At 33.7% G+C, this 22,621-nt stretch overlaps 1 protein-coding gene and 1 long non-coding RNA gene across 2 annotated transcripts; one reads left to right on the plus strand and one right to left on the minus strand.

Annotated features, from left to right (window-relative positions):
- The first annotated feature begins 359 nt into the window (after positions 1-359).
- On the plus strand, positions 360-22,170 carry LOC136408209 (uncharacterized). Its single transcript, XM_066389082.1, has 5 exons — positions 360-837; positions 16,128-16,278; positions 20,208-20,359; positions 20,419-20,608; positions 20,673-22,170. The coding sequence occupies exons 1-5, from the start codon at positions 687-689 to the stop codon at positions 21,058-21,060; spliced, it is 1,032 nt and encodes a 343-aa protein (XP_066245179.1). The 5' UTR covers positions 360-686; the 3' UTR covers positions 21,061-22,170.
- LOC136408217 (uncharacterized) lies at positions 19,200-20,206 on the minus strand. Its single transcript, XR_010752064.1, has 4 exons — positions 19,943-20,206; positions 19,804-19,883; positions 19,426-19,730; positions 19,200-19,371 (listed from the first exon to the last, which is right to left on the minus strand). It is a non-coding gene; the product is annotated as an uncharacterized lncRNA (long non-coding RNA).
- Positions 22,171-22,621: the final 451 nt, after the last annotated feature.

The raw sequence follows: 22,621 nt of genomic DNA on the forward strand, positions 1-22,621 counted from the left end.
TACTGGTCCAAAAAAATATTTTCCACAGAACCTAAAGAGTATATTGCATCACGCAAAGCTAGGTAGGTTCTTAGGTCCTTTAAGCATTCCTTAGTATCTCTTTAAATCAAAAAGAAAGTTTTAAAAACAAATACCTACAAAAGTCGGCAGTTACGAATTAACAGACAAATACTAATCCTGAGTACCTTTAGCAATGAATTGATGACAGACTCGCGAATACTATTGTGTAATTCGCATATCAAAATTTATGGTACTGCAGCACCGCTCCGAAAGTAGGCAAACAAGAGGCGCTTACTTGCGAAACAGACCCACCTTCAGGCAAGTGAACTCTAATCAAAATCAATTTCAATTTCGGTCTTCCGTCCAACTCAGCATTGTACTACTGCGCTTCATACGCCAGCGCCAGTTCGAAGTAAATGGTCGTACTGAGAGGTCGTATCAAGTAGTGCGCAAGTTCCGCAACAACGCGCGATGTAAAAGTTCGAATCTTGAGTTCTATTGACTAAGTTTAATTTTCTTCTCAAACTTAAATAGTCTGTGAAGTTAGTTAGTTTCTGCAGGTACTTAATATCATTTAGACTGCGTGCAAAGCTGTACCGTGATATCAATAATTGTTTTCCTGCGATAGAGAAAGTGCCGGTTAATTTTATCTACGAAATTTCTCACCCAACAAATTAAGAACAATAATGCTGATTGGAGAGTTCATCAAAATGTACGTTCTAGGTGTTTTATCTGTGATATTTCCCTGCTTGCTAGCTCAAGAACAGCTATCAGTCAGCATTAACAAACCAAGAACCAGACTACCGAAACCTTGGGAAGAAACAAACACAAACACTGGTAAGTTTTTTAGCCAGTTTTAATGATGTTTATAACATGAATCTTTTATGAAATCTCGCCGAAGTTTATATGAGTTTTAATTAAATATTGTTGATTAATGTCAGTGATGAAGAGCTTGGTGTGAATAGTCGCACCTATAGATGATCGGTTTAAACAGTTATCTATTGTATAGTCGGAGAAATACAAATACGGGTCATATGAGAACTTTGAAGATTTTTCTTGTAAGTGCCGATAAGTTGCAAAATAAAATTACAATACTTGCTCACAAGTGAAATCAAAATAGTTATTTAAGCACTTGACAATTTAGGGTAGATCTGGGGCTAAAAAGTAAGCTGAATTCCGGTTAGTTCCTGTTATAGGAAATCCTCGAGAGAACCCTTTGATTCTAAACACTTAATGTTTCTTCATAGCGCCTAATTCAGAATACAGAAAACACTTACTTTGTACATTCATCATTCAGTATATTGTAACTGAAAACTCATAATCGAGGTGAGTTTAAGTTACGGAGATTTTCTAGATTTCAGGCAGCTCTGGTTACTTTAACATCCCCAACTCAGGTTAATTGAAAACGTCTTATGGTTCTTCAGTTACGGAATTTCTAACTTGTAAAGCAATTCCGTATCGTCAGGAGTTCTTTTGCTCATCATTCAACACGTTAATGTAATGTTACACAATGCGCCTGAGTATTCTCAATGTCATCCATCACGATGTGGCCTCAGATATAACCAAATAATTTGATTTAAATTCAGTTAGCCTTTTGAAGTTAAATACCCCTTTGAAAGTTTGTAAATAATCGTTTTCACAATATTGATAAGTTGTGAACTAAATCAGGCTCTAAAAATTATGCAGATCCAGAAAACTAATTTAAGAACTTGCCAAATTTAAGATAACTGTATCATAAACACTGAGAGTTAGATAAAGAAAAAATTTTAACGCCCTTAATTTTGGAAATCAAGTCCCAACGTTTACATGAGATAGTCGAAGAGAAAGTAACCTTATCTTACACCAACAAACGTGCCCTTAAAATTGATTGACATCCATTAGGGAACATTCAGTACTTATACAGGGTGTAACATATCAGGGAGCGGTAGTACTATGCAAAATAAATTTTAAAAATGTTAATAAACCCATGATCAAAAACGTGCTATTTTCGATATACCAGGTGACAAAGTTTCACATTCAAAAAAATTCAGTATTAATTCCTGAAAAAAAACTCAAAACAGTTAGTTTCGAATTCATTTCGACTTGAAGCAGAGGCGTACACAGTTGAGAGCTAAAGTGTAAACAATTTTTAAAAATCTTCGAAACAACTCAAGTTGCTATATCGTTCTTCGGCCATGTCCTAAGAAGGTCTGGAAGGTCTTGAGTACCTTCCAGAAGAGTCAAAATGATAAATAATTTCGATTTTGAATTAAAATTCCAATTACACCGTTTTCATTTTCACCCATTTTCACTCACTGAGTCATAGATATACTAATGGCGTATCTCACGAGCCTTTAGAACAAAAGGAAACTAGATTATCCCAATTATTGGTACGCCACGCATTTCGAATATTTTGTTCATCGCCGTTCTAACATTCGAATGAATCATCTACGAAGTGATATCGGTACGAAAACGTACAAAAAATTTACAACCTGCCTTTTGTAGAAGTACAGTTGATCAGTCTTGCAAACAATATGCGATAGGAAGTAACATACGACGTTTCGAGATTTAATAAAAAAGGGAAAAATTTCGAATTCAAGGTAACAATTTCATTATACAAACATTCCCCAATGGAATAAAAAATACATTTCCTATTGCAAAAAACTTAATCGAAAAAGAAGTCTGAGGTACTTCCAGAACAGTACTAATTCGGAATTTCATACGGTATTAAATACGTCCTGTTGATAATTAATATACGTATGTATATAATAAAGATGAAGCCATTATCAATCTTAACATTTTGTCTCGGTCTGTTAAAAACTTAACAATCTCAACGGCTGAATAATACATGTATGTGTATGTGAACTTATAAATTTAATTCTCTTATGAACAATAGCCATAAGCACTGTGTGATCCTGCAGTGGCATCTCTTTTTTCATCAAATTCTAAATAATTTGATGAAGAAGAATTTATAATTTTTATTAATTCTGACTTATGCAGACAATTATTTCAATATTGACGATAAAAATGTATATGTATAAACATAATTTTACTTCGCTATGGACCTCCTGAAGGCTTTCTTACCATTTATTTTTATATTGAGTATTATCGGGAACTAATTAGGAATGGGTTCTTTGGAACTTCCTACTTCCATAGATATTCTACTAGTTAACTGAGATGTCACCACATATTTTCTTATCAGTTTTTGGAGTTGGCGTCTTCAATTAACACTATTTGAATTAAAACTACCCATTTCCCTAGGTTGCCTTTCGATACTGGCAAAAGTTTGATGGTTCGGAATTTTACGATTTGGATATTTATTATGATAGACTTTGACATTCGTACATTCATTTTTCCTCATAGAATCCATATACTAGAAGCATGCCAAGCTTCTCAGCGATAGAATAATGCTTAATTTTAAAAGACCAAAAAGTATTCAATTTACAATAAACTCAACTCCGATCAACAACAACCATAGTGAACACTGACGGTATGTCAAATGTACGGAATATTTATTTTATTTTTGTCTGCGAAACACAAAACATGATTTTTTTGGCTGTGTTTGTGTTTTCACAACAATGATAAATTACCAGACATCGTAAATAATTTTTTTGTTGAGAAACTGTGTGCCTAACGAAAATTTTACAGGAGACAAAAATATTTCAAAATAAAGTTAGCTTGTGACAGAGAAAAAAATTAAAGTCATTTGTATAGGCGGTAATAAAAATGCAAACTTTTATTTACGAATCTTGTGCCATTTTTAATATTTCCACGCATTAAATAAAGATCCTACTCATGTCAAAACACGCCAATTTTTGTAGTAACTCTTAGTTCCAAAATAAATGACAATCAATAAAAGCATTTAGCGATTATTTCGAAAAACCAATATTAATTTGAAAACTTTGACACCCTGTAGCGGCAAAACAAAGTTACATTGGATAGTGATAAGTGTACCTAAAACGCCTTATGTTTGGATTAGGAATTTTTGATCAAGTATTGCACAGTTATTTCAGAGATATCCTATATATGCCTAAATCGGCTCATATGCAGGATCCATCCAAGGAATATGACGTTTTATGTTATCTAATGCAAATATAAGAACTTACTTTTAAATATAAGAAAAATTAATGGCAAGTACGCAACAGGAATAGCGCATTAAAGTACAAATGGAAAAAGCATCTTGGGTTACCCGACGACACGTGTTCCTACTGAAAGGCGTATGTACGTACTAAGTACGTACACACACACACATCATGTCCATAGCATGTTCGAACACATACATACATATGCGGGTGTAGCCTGGAAAAGATGAAAAGGAAAAAAATAATTTACATTTCTATTTGAATGCTCTATTCCTTTTGCGAATTTGTACGACGTATGTCTTGAAGTATGTTACTCTTTAACACATTGAGAGTACTGGGCTTGTTCAAATACACTTTCGACTTTAAGTATGCCCATAAGAAACTATCGGGTGCCGTTAAGCCGGGAGAGCGAGCGATCTGGCCATGTAATGTTATGTCTCCATTTCAGGAAATTAACGCCGTCATGGGTAACACTCGTTGACTCACGGGATAGTTTATCATGATTATTAACTACACTTAATCAGTAATGAACATTCATCAGTTCAATCTCCCTACTGTACCTTTATCAGAATGTAGCGAGTCAAAAAGTGGAACAGGAACCCTGCAACCCCCATACTGAAGCCTGAATTTGGTTTTGAACCATGAATATAATACAATTAAAACGATCGCTTTAAAGGTAATTAAAGAATAACTAAAAGGTACCTTTTTAAGGTTTTTCAAATTGTTTCTCTCAGGCAAAAATATTGGGAAACCCATATCAATTGGAGTTCTGCCCAATCCATCATGTCCCAAATGTACAAAAATGGTCGATTGTTTTATAAAATACATGAACAGGTATTAATGAATTCTACTCTTAAACTGGCCTCTTCAATCTTGAATTTATTCTCAAAAAGGTACCCTTAAAGCAAGGCTTAAAAGCCGTACTTTAAAAAGCATTTGCTCACTAAACGGAGGTTTTCATATGTCGTTTTAGTTAATGAATTAATAAATAATTAGAAATCCATAATTTTCAAACTTTACCGTGATTTTTAATGGTTAGAAGAGACTCATCCAAATTTTCCCGGAAAGTTTGAACATTTAAAAGAGGGAAATGTTACGATTTTGCATTAATACACCTTCATCCCCTGTTCATAGGGCAGTAATGGAAATTTCTACGTCCAACCTGAACGATTTCTTTCCCTTTTCTTGTTTTCTTTTTTTACTTCCTCATGGACAGCTCTTTATACTTGCTTGCGCATCGCTATACAGGTATTATCCTTCTAAACTTACCAGGCATGTTCTCAATTTGGCCTTAACAGCTTGAAAGTATAGGAGTTGATATACGAAATATTTACTTAACAGACTATAAAAATCCATCAACGATGGATGAAAATAATTTCAAAATTACCGACTTCATCCGGCTTTCAACTGCCATCAAATTAGTATGCAATAAAAAACAGGCGATCATACAATTAAGTCTTCTGGAGGCTCAACCGAATTCTTGCGGTGCACTGTTATTATTGAAATAGCACACTGATGGGCTCAAACACAGTGGCGTGCCAGAAGATTATTTTTTAGAATTTTCTCTCATGTTCAATAATGAGCCAATAAAACACATTAACTGCCGAAAACAAACACTGATTTATTGGCGATATTGATACTGCCACGGTAAATAACTCAATGCCTTCATCTTTTATGATAAGATAAAGAGCGGTATTGAAAGTCCTTTTGGAGCGTCAGCAACCAAATCCCTGCAATTTGTCAATGGCACTTACTATATCGAATCAGATTTAGATCTAATTCCTCTGGCACACTTAGTAATCTTTTTATTGCCAATCAAACACCTATAACTCGATTGAACTTCATCTCCAGCCGTTATCAGTCGCCCAATAAAAGTCTTTACAAATAATAGAGATATGTGACTGATTTTTTTCTAAACATACGCCACTGTTAGACTGAAGGCGAAGACTAACTATGGTTTGTCTAATTACGTTTAACAAGTTACCCGAAGCAAGACAGCGTTTGACCGAAGCCCAGGTAAATAATAAGCGGGCAAGCTGAAGTCTGGGCCTGGAAAATTATAGGGCGCATACGCCCGCAAGAACCCATGGCCCCTATTCATCCCGAAGTTAATTTTTACGTGATGGTCCCCGCCATAAAATTGCATTGTAATTCGAGACCTAATGGGGCTTTTGTCCCATGGGAAACTTATCATTTGACAACCGATGTAATTGCCTTAACAGTACTGTGTGAGGTCTTGTTGCCGATAAACGTTATTGTTATTATTATTATTAGTAGTATAGTATTATCACAACAAAATTACTAAGGAGAAACATAAAAGACGAACATTTCTTTCCGGGGACATGAGCACGAAGTTATTTCATAAGAAAGATAACGGTGCCCTGTTAATGCCGCTTCAAAGAAAAGATTTACACAGATTATTTCTGTACGGATAGATTGTAAAAGCGGGACATCAAAGGCAGTATGTAGAATTTTATTCAGATTAATAACATTTTATGACATACTTTACATTCAACTAGATACTCCATTGAATGTGGCGAAAATTATTGCTGTTTAATTGCTTGATGAACTCGTTTAGGTATAATGTAAAGCGTGGAAGGTAAACTCAGTAATAATTCAAAATGTAGGTACCTCCTTTCATTACTTAAATTCACTCTACATATAGTCTGAACTCGGAAAGAATCGCTTGGGGGAAGTTGAAAATAAAACTAACAACGAAGTCAAAAAGTTCGTTTTAAGAACAGTGTTTTAGTGATTAGAACTCGTGCCGAATGCTAATATACAAGATGTCCCTGAAATGACTGTACAACGTTTAACTAAAAATTCCTGAAGCAAAAATAAGGCGTTCTAGGCAAACATATTTATATCTAATAAGGCTTTCTTTTACCGCTACAGGGCACCAAAGTTTTAAAATTAATGTAATTTTTTCGAAATAATTGCTAAATGCTTTTACTGATTTTCATTTATTTTGGAACTAAGTGTTACTACATAAATTGGCATATTTTGACGTGAGTGGGATCTTTTATTAATGCGAGGAAATATTAAAAATGGCGCAGGGTTCATAAATAAAAGTTTGCATTTTTGTTACCCGTTGTACGAATGATTTAAATTTTTTCTCTGTCACAAGATGATTTTATTTTGAAACTTTTCTGCTTCTCATAAAATTTTCTTCAGACATACAGTTTCTCTACAAAAAAAATATTTACGGTATCTTGCAATTCATCATTGTTCTTTAGTCGACACGAAAACATAAAAAAAAATTAAATTCTTTATAACTATCAACTTAGTTTGATTCTTATAACAACTATTTAAAAAGTTGCCCGTTTCCCTGAATACATAAATAAATTCGTTTCAAAAAATTAATCAGTACTTTGGGCATCGCGTCGAGCTTTTTTTTAACATTGCTCTCACAATACACACTGGACTGTATTTAAACTGTATTAACTTTCCGTCCTCGTTTCCACTTCAAGCCAGTTACTTCTATAATCAACGATTCCTCAACTTTCCTCAAATGATATTCAATTACTGGTTTCTCCACATTTCAAAATTTCATATGCAGTCATAAAACAAACCAATAAACATAATCGAAGGCACGGCATGATTCTCGGAAGAAATCGAGTTTTACTGACCAGACCTCACGGGCCGAATAGATTATATATGGAGCCCCTCTTTCGGATGTTTGCTTAGTTCGTTAATTACGAGTTATGACAAGCGGTTTTTCTTCGGTGGCTTCGGATAAAGCCGGGAGCCCATTATCAAAAAATAACTGTGGACAATTTTTATTATACCTGCTCGAGGTTAAACAATGCTTATTTCTTTGTTTGCTTTTTAGTGCTTTAACCCAAACGAAAACTTCCTGTTTATTTTTTTTATGAACTTCCATTCTTCAATATTATTCAAAAAATGTGTGAATAAAGGTAAGCTTTAAGTGGATCAACTCATACAGTCCTTATCGATACGTTTTGGTGGGTTCAGGTCATAAAATTAAAACCCTCATGAAAAAAACAATGCATACCGTCATTCTCTCTAAGTGCAGAACTTCGTCGTACCACCATCAGGTAGGTATAATACCGTCCCCGAGATACCTCCGGCTGGGTACAGAGAGATAAGGTAAAAGCCTTGGTATCTTTTTTACAAGCTAAAGCACTCAGGATGGCTCCGTGGATCTGGTATAGTTTAAATGATACCGTGGGTACCACTATTTTTGTAATTTTTTCCTTTGGATCCAGAACGAGTGGATTCCATTACATCTTTAATGGAAGAATATTTTGAAGAATTTAACTTCTGTCTCAAAAACATTGTAGATTAGAATAAACATCATCAACTCATTAAGTCTTATTGCCAACAAATGTTATCACCGAAGTTTTCCTCTTCAAAATTCTTTGGGTCCACTAAACTCTACCATTTATTTCTGCACATATTATTGCCACTTCGACTATTAATTATTTCTAGGAATAACTATTTGCTTAGTTCTTTCAGAAGAAGATAGGTCTAAGCCCGAGAATTATGTCATTTTGACCGAAAAAACGGTGCGTTTATTACTCAATTCGAATACCCCATAATAAAAATTCCGTAAATTCATTTATTTCTGTCCGCACTCGATCGTTCCTAAATTGCCCGTGGAAAAAGGCAAAAAAACTTGCACCGACTTGTCTTCAAAGTAATTAATTAGACCACCGTCGAATAACGAAGAATGTACCTGTCCCTCGACATCTCATCGCTCATCCGCTGCTTCCTATTGAGAAATAAAAAGTACCTTCTCAAAATAAATAGCGGCAAAGCCGATTTGCCAGATAAGCCAGTGGCGACAATAAAGGATAAAGGGCACATTGTCTTACTACATTTCTACCTGAAGGCAGGTTCGGACTGGTCACCTTAAAACCATCACTTCAGTGGCGACAAAACGTATTAGCAAACATGTAAGAGACCGTGACTTGACTGCCCTTCATAAATGAGAACCAAGAATAAAAGCACCCCATGATCAGCTTTATCAACTAGTCATACTGGGAGATATAAATGTCATAAAATGTTCTTGGTACTGGCCATTACTAGGTGCCACAACACTTAAAAGAAACCAGTAGACTTGGTTTACTGGCACCTAAATACCAGGTAAATGGAACAGCAATGGAGACTCAAAAATTCAGTCGAAGGTTATTCGCATAGACAAAAGTCGGCGCCAGAACCATTATTGACGCAATTAACAGCTTTATGACCGGTACCATGACAATTATTTATGTGGGTATTCCACTTGAAATTGCTTTATTTACGCTTGCAATCAGAGATGGGTGTTTGCGGCCATTGATAGGTACTTTAAACTGCTGCTTAAGTTGCAAATATTTGCCTAAGGAATACCTGCAAGACAAGTTTAAGCATGTTTGGTTTATTATTTGTGTGCAATAACAATAACAATATCATGTTAAGAGGAATTTAGGCTTCAGGTATCGTTACCTTAAGTTCGATAATGCTTTTAAGAAGTTGCTGCTGATACCTGCTTTTCCTTTTGATGCACATTGCCCCTGTTTGTTTTTAGTGTTTTCTGAGAATTTTATGTACAAAATTATAGTCTCCTTCTTGTAAGCGTAATGTACCGCAGTAACGTTAGTCTCCACATTGTCGTGTTCGTCTCTCTTTAATACAATGTTCTGTCTCTTGTCTTCAACTTTGATACTGATTCAACTTTGCCCTCAAAAGCTTCTTTACGTTTTGAAGAAAAATCTAACTAATTATCAGGTACATACTTATTTTCCCTTTCTCTTGCTATTGACATATATATCCATTCTGAATAAATTTCTTATAATTTGACCAAAAAACCAATCGATCGAAAACTTAAGAATCCCTAGAATTTGTTGGGACTTTCCACATAGCTCCGCTATTCCTAAAATAAAATGATAAATCGATGGGCCGAGATCGTAGGATCATCAGCATTCAACTAAACAAAAACTCAGGGTTAATTTTAGTATTATTAGTACGTTATTAAAATACGAAGATCCTATGTCACTCTGAAATATTTTGACGAGTATGCTTAAGAATACACTATAAAAATCGTCTTATCAAGAATATAAAGTTACTTACATAGGTTAATCAGAAGTCAACCAAGCTTAGCAGGTCATTAATGCTACTTTTGTACAGGGTGGCCAAATTTGCTGATTTTAATGTTATAATGACAGCAATCATTCACAAAATAAGATTTTTTTCAAATTATTTGCTCTAATTCAAATGATACCCCACTTTTTATAATTCATTTTCAATAAGAAAAAATATCTTTCTAGTCACCTATGATTTACATTAAGAAACAAAACCTTGTGTTGTAACTAGAAAAATAATTTATTTTCAAAAAAATTTACATTTGTCATCGTCAACTACTAAGAAAAGTAATTTAAGAAGGTAAAAACCGTTTGCGTATAGATAACAGCAAGACAATTTATGAGACACAATCAAAAATGATAAGTGCGATTTTTTATTTATTCTAGAAAAAAGAAACAAGATTCAAAAATTTTGTTTCTGGTAATAATCTTATCTCGAAAAAAATATCCTAAGAACTCATTTTTATTTTTTTTAATTTACAGTAGTTAATTACGTTTCCATCTCAACATGCAAACTTGGCTACCGTGGCTGTATATCATTAAATTATGAAGGTCTGATGTCTATTTTGAAAGAGTGACATCAAAAATGTCTATTCTTAAGTTTTAAGAAACGTGTCATTGTGACAAACTGGTTGATTTCTAACGGTAAATACTTTAACAGGTCTGATGAATTACAATAATTGTTCTGGTGTCCATTCGGAACTTCTGAAGGACGAATCATTGGCGACAAGTTTGGTTGAATAATAAATTAGTCAATATTCCTCTCATTTGTATTAATGATTCTGACGAATTTCACACAAAAAGACGGTCGAATAGGACTTGTAGATTTGATCGATAAATGGATTAATTCACCAGCTTCAAACAATTTAATATACATAAAGTGATCTTGTAACGCCAATTAATTCAAACAAGACTCTAAAAAAGGAGTTTATGTTCCGGCATAAAAGCCAGTGTATCGTTAAAAAGACAGTAAAACGACTGATGGCAGTTAGTCACACCGGATACAAATCGTAGAATGCAAACCCCTCGGCCCTTGAATAAAAAGAGACACTTCAAACCAAACACAGGAACGAGCACTTAGCGCCAGACTTTCGCTTGGCGCCACTCGTTTCGTCTTTGTCTGACTCCAGGGGGAATTGAGATGCGGCAACTACAAGGGCTTTCCCAATCGTTCTTCTTTCTTAATCTAAAGGTTCGTTGGACTTAACTGCTATAATACTGTCGTACATTTTTATTTCACTACAAAATACCTCCTTCAGTTATCTCTAGGAGTCTGATTTGGTTTGTTAAGAAATATTGCAATGATTTCGAGAGGTTTATAGTACAACCCTGGTATAAGGGCCCAAACCTTAAGTGGTTCTATTCCGGGAACTTCGTCTCTGTAAAACCGTCTAGCTAGAGACAGCAAAATTTTTAATTGACGAGGAGCCTGGCGCCTGTCTGTTTATTTTTGGTGATACCAAAAGTCAATTTATGTCGACTTTTTAATTATTGTTATCACAGAACCGGCTACTGTAGTCAAGGAGGTCATAGTCAATATAACATCTGAAAATTTCGGCATTGATAAAGAATATTATGTTAGGTCATTCTGTATTATCACAATATTATCTTTTCCATTCAACTGAATCTCCCGTAAAATCTAGTTTATTCGAATTTCCATTTCAATCAACTAAATTTGATGACTAGTAAGACAATATGTCTTCCAATCTTCAAACCATATGATGACGTTTAAACATTTAATATTGGGTGTCGCAATTGAATTCTTTAGTTCACAGTTTAAGCCTAACGAGATTTAGGCGAGCTTATATTTTTATATCATGCTGGAGATAACAAATCAAGCTGCGAACGGCAAAAATCATATCCAGTACAACAAAAAAAAAACGATAAAACATTCATTTACTTACACAATGACTCATGTTAATTCCGCCAACATTCAGGTTGTAATGTTTTATCTGAATTTCTTGCACTTTTCGTTTTTAAATTTCTCATTTTATCTAATTCAATATGTATCTACGTATTGTTTTTTGACCAGATTAGAGTAGGAGATTAAGTGTATTCATCGCTGAGTCACAATAGCTTTGTTTTTGATATATTCTACAGTTCGGCCCAAATTGGACGAATGCGGGTGTCTTGAAAATTACAAAAACTAGAAAATGAAAAATATGTATATGCCCGACTCCATGCTGAGTTCAAAATGATTTAATATTGTTTCTTTTTTCGTGTATGAGTTGTTTTCAAAAAACCAATAGCCTTCTCCAAAAATTACTATAATTTTCTGTATTTGAAATATGTTTCAAATCCGTAAAAAGTTTCCCTAGCAAGGTTTTTATAGATTTGAACAATACTTTGAATTTGAGAAATTACAGCACTCCTTCGAAAACTCAAGTTTTTTATTTTGAGAAAATAACTCAAAAACAAAAAAATTTAAGATCGCTTCCAAACCAGCGTGGAACCGATCTTAAATCCCTTTTAACTTTTTTCATTTAATCATTTTCTACCTCTTATAGATCTCAAGATACCCATACAAGTAAACCACACTGTGTAGGAATATTGGGTTTTTTGTTTTTAATCTTTATTTATCATCTTGTTCAAATTTTGCGTTTTTTTCTGGCCAAACACCATCTTGCAAGCACAGGTCAAACCATTACATGCGCAACGTGAATTTATCATTAAGCAAACAACTTCATCTAAGTATATGATTAATCAATATGCGAATAAAAAGTGAAAGCAATCTTTGCTTCCCGATAATAACTGGCGCCTGCAAAAAAGAACAGACTGAATATGTTAATAAATACGACGACGACAATGCTATTTTTGCTTGGCTAAATAGCGATAAAAGCTAACAACGGTCCTAGATAAGGTAATTACCAGCGATTGTAACTATATTAGTTTCAAACAAAGCCCATTTATCATGGCGATTTTTCTCGATGTAACCGTGCTTTGGAACGGATGATGATCATAGTATCTTCACAATTACGCTTCAATACTATTGCTTATTCTAACAAAACCTGTATCGGAAAGATAGAGACAGGTGGTAGATGTTACCTAAAATTTGGAAGTGCAGGAAGCATATGGGTTTTAGAAAATTTTAGCTTTAGCATTTTAATGATTAATAAGCAATCAAAGAGATTCAGATAAAATGTTTCAACTGATATGATGTTTTATTATGTTAACATTATATGATTTTAGCACTCATAAAGATTTATGGCCTGCTCGGTAATTTGAACTCATCGCTAGTTTGTTCAAATTTATTATTAAGAAAATTTATGCTTGTATTTAAATGTTTTTTTAACGTTCATTTAAAACTAAGAATCATTAAGATTTCAATTTAAAATTTGAAAAAATTAATTTGAGCAGTAACTTCTACATCTAGCATATCTAAAACGGGGAAAAAGATGAAATTGTAATTCTATAATGTACAGTTTTTAAGGTGTATACGAAAAAGTAAATCAAGAAAATTTAAGTGATACTGAGTTTTCACTGGTATAATTAGGAAAGAAAGCTTGACAGGTTGAAAAACATGATTAATAATTTAAAAATGAGGAGGAAAATGTGGAAAATTAAGCTATCAGAGAATATTCAAGTGTACGATTCTGATTCTATCTTCACAATAACACGTGTCTTTTTTATTCTTTTACAATTTTTTTCTATTTACTTTTAAGCTACGGATGTAATTCACTGTAAGGTATTGGTCAAGAAATTCCTTAGTAGATTCTCCTACTTCCCTGCTATTTGTACAGCTTCCTCACACATCTTAGGGTCACTCGAAAATACCTACTGCTTCCCTAGCCTATTTAATCTAATTATAAGAAAAAATTCAAGGAAAATAAATATATCGTGTTTCAATTTTAGTCTCCAAAGTGGATCGTTCAAAGCTCGTCTTGTAAGATAAGAATTTAATTTGTATCTTAGAAGCCGTCGTGTTTTACAGTTAATTTTCAATATAGATCATAAAAATAATAAATAAAGGAAAGTGAAATTAATTTACTTTATTACAAATGAATAACACTGCGTTATATATTATGAAACTAATAAAGTAGCAAGGTCTGAAACCCAATTTATTCTTGTCCGTGTCTTGATAGGTTAGCATAACAAAATTTAATGAGTAAAAATGACTGCATACACTGCTATTAATTATCGATATTGAGGCCTAAAAATTAGCTCAGCTAGATTTCATTCAGCGCAGGGTGTGGCATAAAATTATTTTTTAAAATCCTTTTTACAATCGCCAAGCTCTTGATGAATTGTGAAGAAACTTGAAATCAACATTCGCAGCAATACATCAGCTGATTGATTTCACCAAGTTTCTTGGACGTTCATCATTATTTAGATTGAAAGTACGAATTTTTTACAAGTTTCTTTTCTATAGTTAATTCATTTATTAGCCAGATTCCGGTTGTGACTATGATTACATGGAATGCATAACAGAGTAATTTATTTTTAAAATAACAACCTTTTGAACTGTAAAGAAACTTGTCGACTGTAAAATAAAGGAACAAAAAATGTTCGTCAATTTATCCAAGGCCAAAAACTTGCAACAAGAAAATTAAAAGAAATCTTGACTGTAAAACAGACTTAAAACACAGTTTCATAATTAAATAATTGACAAAATTTGTTGAATTTCGTGAATAAAATACCGCAAATTTCAGCTAATCATATCAGATATATTATAATATTATCAATAGTATAAGTTATGATTATGCTGTTTAACAACGTAGTATTTACGTCATCTTTAGGATATACCCTTTTTGCACTAGCAGTAAAAGATTATTGCTCACAGTTTCATAATGGAATTGATAAGCAGCGTAATTGGCGAAATATTGCACAATGATTATTATTTGGTCGATCGGATAAATAAACCTGTATCCGAGTATCTCGGAGATCTCGATAACTTTTCAGCGGAGGGTTTTCGAATTCAAGCATGAACGATTTGTAGGAATAATATTTATAGAACCATTCAGATCCGCTCGATTAAATTGAGTTATGTTTCAAATAACCATAATATAAGTATAATAATGTCGACCTCTTTAATTCAATGAAGGGCGCAAAAAGGCTGCAACTGCATTACGGTCTATGATGACAAGCAACCCAATCACGCACCCAATAAAAACTTGATATAAAACTAATTTGTTCTGAGATAAGGAATGAAAAACAAAAGAACCGTTACGGTTTAATAACGCAGGACAAGATAATTTCCGCAAGGGAAAATTACATGGAATGTGGTTCATGGAATTAATAACCTGATGGGCCCGAGAAGAACCACTGAAAGAGACATATAGAGAGAGGCAGAAAAGCAAACGCTATATTCACAAGTAACATTTCAAGGAAAGTTACAATTCGCTTAAAAATCAATTAATCAATCTTAATTATTTTTAATACACAACAAATCTTAAGTGATATAAAAGAAATTTATCAAGATCACGAAAGAATTCCTTATTGAGCATTTACTGTGTACGTTAAAGAGCAGTCCACTACACCTCTCTTCTGGGGATTGGTATTATATATAAAGAACTCGGTATATAGCAAGAATTATTATTGCTCAATCGTTAAAATTATTCGAAAGTTTCTCATTCGAAATTCCGTTCGTTTTATACAACGAGAACCCATGATGTATGGGTATTTTCAGATAATCACGCTAGGCGTCCTATTTTCATGTTCTCAAGATTATTTGAATATTTTCTTGTCATTAATTTATAATGCCACACCATCGAACAGCGGTCGCTCAAAAATCGTAAACAATATAATTAAAGAACAAGTTATACTCGCAACAGTGATTGTTTATGTAGGTCTCAATTTTTGTAATTGCTAGTAATAAAACAATGTTTATGGCTTTCTGATGAAAGATAAATTGCTAATTGAGAACGTGCCACCATTCCTTTGTACCGTCAATTGTCTCTATAAGTGGAACATTATTTTCTTTTGCGCTCAATACCAACGTTAAAACCAATATTTGCACTAAAGTAATTGAGAATTTCTTTTGCAGATCACGTTAGATGTTTTTGCAACCTGCCCTTGTGTGTGACCACTGGGTACATGTGCAAATCCACTTCTGGAGGATGTTTCTCTGAGCTTTTAGATGTCACCTCAAAATCTGGTTACAGGGCACGGCATGGATGTATAGAGCATCTTTCAGAGTAAGTATATCTAGAAAACCCTTTTTCATGTATGGAATTTAGTCTATATTGAAGGACTATAAAGGCACTCCCTGTAATTATTTATACACTATTCGTTCTATCATATCTACTTTCTCATGCACATTCCTTCTTTTATGACTCACTGTTATTATTAACATGGCAAATTGCGAAGTTTTCTTTCTTCTTATTTTACTTTCAATAGATTTTCATCCCATTCCATTAATTTTAAAATTTAAGGCCATGGCTTCCGTAGATCTACTGGTAGTACATCTCCTAGGTGAAAGCCTGAAATCCGACCTTTCCCATATATGTATAATGACTGAAAAAGAATTATTCAAACGCGCGTTCCTGGTTAATTACTGGATGTAAATCAGTGTTTTATGTAAATCAAAAAAACTGAGGACGTAATGCCCAATTCGAAATGTGAACGTTCTTCAATGCATAAATGTAGACAGTGGCGTTGTCTGTGGCGTATACTTATTCACTCGTTTGCCATTGTTTATTGTATTTTGGCGCCAGTTTTTTTCACAGGCGCCACATCCTTTATTACTAACCCAGCCGTGCATATTAATAGAATGTTTTATTTACCAGCACTATAAAGACTTGTTTTACTTGAACTTAAAGCTGGTGAATTTATTGGCAAAGTAACGGAATTTGGTTAAGTGAAATTTGTTTTATTGTCATTTTAATGTGCTTGTGCATGTCTTGGCACTTCTCTGTTATTTTTTTCGCATCATTTAAATGTTATTTTGTGGACAATGAAAACAATTTTCATTTGCGAAAAAATATTCAGAATAAGAAGAATAATTCGCATTTACCAAAGTCATTTTACACCTTTAAATCCCAATTAAATTCTCATTTTTCTCTGATTATGAGTGTAAAATCGGAGTCTCGCACATTAGATTTCCGACTTCCCATGTCCATTAGAAATCACAATCTTTAGCTGATTTTAAAGTTGAACATTTGTCTTGTCCCGAAAGAAACCTCAATTTTGTGTTCCACGGTGCTATCCAATTCCATCTTTTGTTAGTGTTATTTGTCTCATTCTTGTTTGAGTGACTTAGATGAATGAAATCGCTGCTTTTTCCACGCTTAGTAGCGAAGAGTATATCCGAAAATAAAATGTATGGAGACTTCGGCTTAAAGAAAATAATATTCTCTGCAAGAAAATTCTTCAAAAACATATTTTCTCGCAATTCGTGGATCTTGCAACTGCAATTTTGGAAAGTATGATTTCCCCAGCTTATTAGACAAATAACTATTTTCTCTATTCTCAACGACAATTCTATCAAGGTCGGATGTGATCCACATAGACAACACAAAATTTGCGTTTTTTCTTCTCTATGTCAAAGCATTAACTGGATCGTCAAGGAAATGAACACTTACTTCTTACATCGCCAGACCAAATGTTAAATTTATAGTGAAACCAGTTATTTAAGTAACAGCTTTATTATTCTCGTTTTTATATTAATAAACTCTGTGCATCCGCTGATTATGTGTTGACCAACACGACACAAGTAACAGGTCAAGAATTTTAATAAGCAAAAGTACCCGACTATTGACAGGTGAATGCGTTGGCTTAAAAAAATAGCGGTAATGCAATGCCGTTGATGTACGTATGTCGTTAGATCTGCAAAGAATATTAATTGCTTCATTTTTAGGCGGTGTTACATAGATTTGATGAAAAATTGCGTTGGCCCTGAATAGCTTGCAATTTGGAGACTTTGGTGAAATTTACAAATGGTATTTCCTTGTTTTCAACTTGCGATCTTAAAACTTCTTGGTACAGTTGATCTAATTTTATATAGAGTGCACAGATATTTATCTCAAAATTTACTATACCGATAAAACTTAACGAATTGAGTATAATTTTTGCTGCATGTATAAAGTATCCTTGAAAATAAGATTGCTGACGTGAGAGATGAGAATTACGGTTCATTAGTTACTATTCATATATCGGGTGACAGAACTTACTAAGCAAGCAATGATTTCTTCGGTATAAAACAATTTAGGAATTTGCAATTCTGGAGGTGAAAATAGAAAGTTCGTGCTCGCGAATTGTACATATGGATGCCTGGTTTCCATAACTGATTTCACCGAAAGTGACATCAAATTTCTTATGTCAAATAGCACACCTTGTATATTAACTCATTTTTGGGCTCTACATTAATGAACATAATATCTATCTCTAAAATTTATATCTTATCATTTTCGGTTTTTTGAAAAGACATCCAAAATTAGTTATATCAATGATGAATGTAGAATTTTTTCAGAAATGGTAAGAGAAAGATATAGGTTAGGCCATAAATTTTACTTACCTAGATTTAAAACAACCGTGTACTGGAATTTGTACGAAAAGAATCACCCTCTAGTGCCTATTATAAATAATGAAATTCAGATACTGCACAAACTGATGAATTCAGATACTGAGTTATCAGGCAAAGTCATGGTATACTAAGATGGGTTTTCCGGAGATTTCTGAAAAAGTTTTGAAAGAAATTTCATACTTATAAGTTTCATTATTTTAATAAAAATTATTTAATGTTCTTTTAATAAAAATACTTCGAATGGGTTTATGACTTACAGAAAACTCGAGACTTTCTGATAGCTTTGAACGCATTACGATAGTTGTAATATAAAACTCATAAAATTTCCTCATGTCGGATTTCGAAAATTGAATTTTAAAAATTCACTTGAACTGTAAACTGTTTCATCATATTTGATAAGATCAATTAACAATGTATTGAATACTTTTGCAAAATTTTTCACAACTTAAATGCTGAAGACATTTTTTAGGGAAAATTGTTTATTTTTTCTTATCATTCAGGAATGTGTATCAGTGAGACAAAAATGCTACTATCTACATGATGCCTTTATGTATACATATATGTATATGATAGGTAGTTCAAGATATGCTCTTTCGAGAAGTACGTCCTAACTTCTATTTTAAATTAAATCTTAAATTCGATTAACGGAGCCTTTCATCCTTAAATATCCTGAGAGTAGTAAAACTCGGCCACAAGGAATGGGGTACCAATGTCTTCCCCAGTCATTTCCGGTAACGAGGAGGTATACGTCTGGTCAAATTCAACTCTAGAACAATGCCATATAAGGTTGAGCCGTTTATAGACATCATGGAGATCTTACCACTAATAATAAGATCGGTGATTGAGCGGATGTTCTTCTAATGTCCAAATTCTGGACTGACGAAGCTTCTTCGACTCAGAAGAAAGAACTTGAAGAGTGTGATAGGCATTGTCAAGGATCCTAAATTCAGGGGGTGAAATGACATTTAAGCACTTGCTGGCCGAATGCAGTAGGTACTTAAGACAATCAATCTTATTGCCCACTGAGATCAAAGAATAATATTCCAGTGTAGGCTCGTTGGCTTGATCAAGTTTACGAGATTATTATTCACTGGGGGGGGGACCATGCTCGGGATTTCTAGGTACCTAGAAACATTTTCGTGCAAATAAATATAGCCAAACCTTATGTATTCAGCAGTGAATAGCTAAATCTCTCTACCCTAATATCTCGTCCAGCACTACCATAACTACACATAATATCTTTTCCTGCTATTTTCCATATCACGACAGTTAACTGACCTGGAATAACGCATGATACATTTTAGATTAAGCTGGCGGAACACTATTATTGTTATTACCATAACAAATTATCTCTTATTGCTGCAGCGTACAGGAATATCATTAAATTACACCGCTATTCGAAGTCCGGTCGATTTTTTCCTATATAGTGGAACCTGCATGAATCGATAAGGAAACATTCATCTTCTATAATAATTTATACTACTTTCCAAGTGTGTAATTACCAATACACGTTTCTTCATAAGCTAGGTACTGCGTAAATGGCACTTAAAAACAAATTAATTAAATTATACTTCGCCTGCTATTGATTGAGTTTTTTTCTAGATCTCAGTTGCCACATTGTCCAATCTCCGACAAAGGGCTTCTTCCTAAAAAGGACAAAGATCATCAAAAATCGTCCTTACTGTGCTGCACAAACGATATGTGTAATCATGTGGATAATCCTTTGACTAAGAGTTTCATTAATAGAAGTTTAGGCAAGTTTCCTTACAAAATGATACTGACTAAATCTTATTATTATTTTTTATTTATTTAGATGATGCAGACAACAAGGTACACCGCGACGATCATGAAGCTTTCCTGTATACTGATTCAGAAGTTTGGTTCAGGGCAGCCACAATTGCCGTCCCTATTTGTGGAGCTGTGATATTGTTTGCACTCGTCGCTTTGGCTGTGAAATTTCTAAAAAGCGAAAACAGAAACTCCCTTCAACATAACAAGTTAGGGTAAGTCTTGCAGAATAGCTTTCTATTGGAAGCACAAATAAAACAGCTCTTTGTTTCATTTCAGCTCTACAATGTATGTACTAACCTCCGCACAAAAAGACTCCAAATGGACACCATCTCCCTATAGGCCGTGCACAACGAAGCGAACGCCTTACTACGCCCAAGTTCACCCCAGCGCCTTTCTTCATCAGAGACCTGAGGAGGGAAGGACTAGCAGAGACTCCCAAGCCCCTCTGTTATTGTCCAGCGAACGGGACATTCGAAACAGTGCTCCCATGAACGTTTGCCTCAACAAGAATGAAGCAAATGAGAAAGGGCTGCACTACCAATCCACTCAATCTTTAATTTTAGAACTAGGTAAGGCTACCCCGGATTATTCCGCAGCTGCCAATATGAATGTGAATAATAATGAGGATAAATTTAGGAACGATTCGAAGCCGTTTATTGCTTAAAAGTTTCGAACCGCTTCCAGTACTGAGTTTAATTTTGCTTATTGTTACCCAGTCTGGCATCTCAAATAATGCTGAAAAGCACACTCTCACTTTAAGTAAATAGGACTGTCTGTTTTAAGTGTGAATCTCAAGATTCAAGACATATGGTGTCTGTGCCATTGTAAAAAATATACTTACGCGAAGTAATTGATTTTTGTACTTGCAATAATTAATAGAAATAGTTACCAAAGAGAATTGGTTTAAGTCTGTTGGTTATGGCCGAACTTATGTTAATGTAAAAAACCTATATTTATATCGGAATTTTTCATATGGAACGTATATGCGAGACAAAAAAAACCATTAACCAAAAACCATATGACAAGAATCACCTGTAAAACGTGCTTATCCCATATACGTAACTAATGTGGTACCTGCGTAAAGAACTTTTTCTCCTCTACCTGTATCCTATAGTGCTACCCAGAATCTGACAACATTCCTCAAGCCTTTAATAATTTTTTATAAATATCCTAAAAAGTAGATTATCATCAAACTATTCTGCTAAATTCAAACGTTTCTTATTGCTAAGAACACTACTCCCATATAGAACATTCAATTAAGTATTAAGGAATATATTTAACATCGAAATCTTCCGACTGTGACTGAATATACCGATTGTACAGTGCAATAACAAGATTTTCAAACTTACTCTATATAATATCAATTAACGCTTACAGACAGCAAAATGTGATTATTACTAAAAACACAACCAATAGTATGCTGGACGCACGCGTAACTTTCCATTTCCATGAAGAAGTTTGATACATTTGCTAATTTACATTGTAAATGTTGTAAATACCTAGTTTTAGCTGTTCTAATGCAATGTTAAGTTGCCCTCTACTTATTGAAAGTTTTTGTATGCAAGTACATTCGAACCATTAGCCGTATAATCTGTTCCTGGATTTCTCTGTATATATTCGATATTAGATAGGTACTTAAGGGATGTACATCGTTAGTTATTTATTATGTTTTTGACTAAATAATGTGAAATAAACAATATTTTAAACTTCATTGTAAGAAGTATACTGTATATTATGTTATTTGAATATATATATTATTTATATCAAATTATGATATATTCTTTTATTTTCTTCACCCATAGCTACGCGGACAAAGCTCTTTCGGCTCCAGAGGGACTGAAATCAATCCCAACGGTTCTTTTCATTTCCCCACTTGGCCGTATACCTCCCATTTCATATTGCTTAATACTTTATCGGTTTTTTAAGTATCCCTAAGATCTTTTCAACTATTTAGAAGGTAAAATGGCACTACTGTAATTCACAGAAAAGTTGTAAATTATTTAGTACGGATGCCATGTCGTCTTCATTTTTCTTCTTTTATCCTAAAATGAATTTTTATTTGCAAAACAGTGGATCAAGTTTTAAAAAAATCAAAAAAACCACACATAACTTTATTTTAGCGATGTCTTAACATTGACCACCAAATTTTTAAATGCTCATAGAATCATTTCAATTTTTGACGAAGCATTAGTTTTTGTCTTAAACCGCAGAACTCTTTGACGGAA

The sequence above is a fragment of the Euwallacea similis genome, chromosome 4 (assembly GCF_039881205.1).
Source record: "Euwallacea similis isolate ESF13 chromosome 4, ESF131.1, whole genome shotgun sequence".
In the NCBI taxonomy this organism is placed as follows: domain Eukaryota; kingdom Metazoa; phylum Arthropoda; class Insecta; order Coleoptera; family Curculionidae; genus Euwallacea; species Euwallacea similis.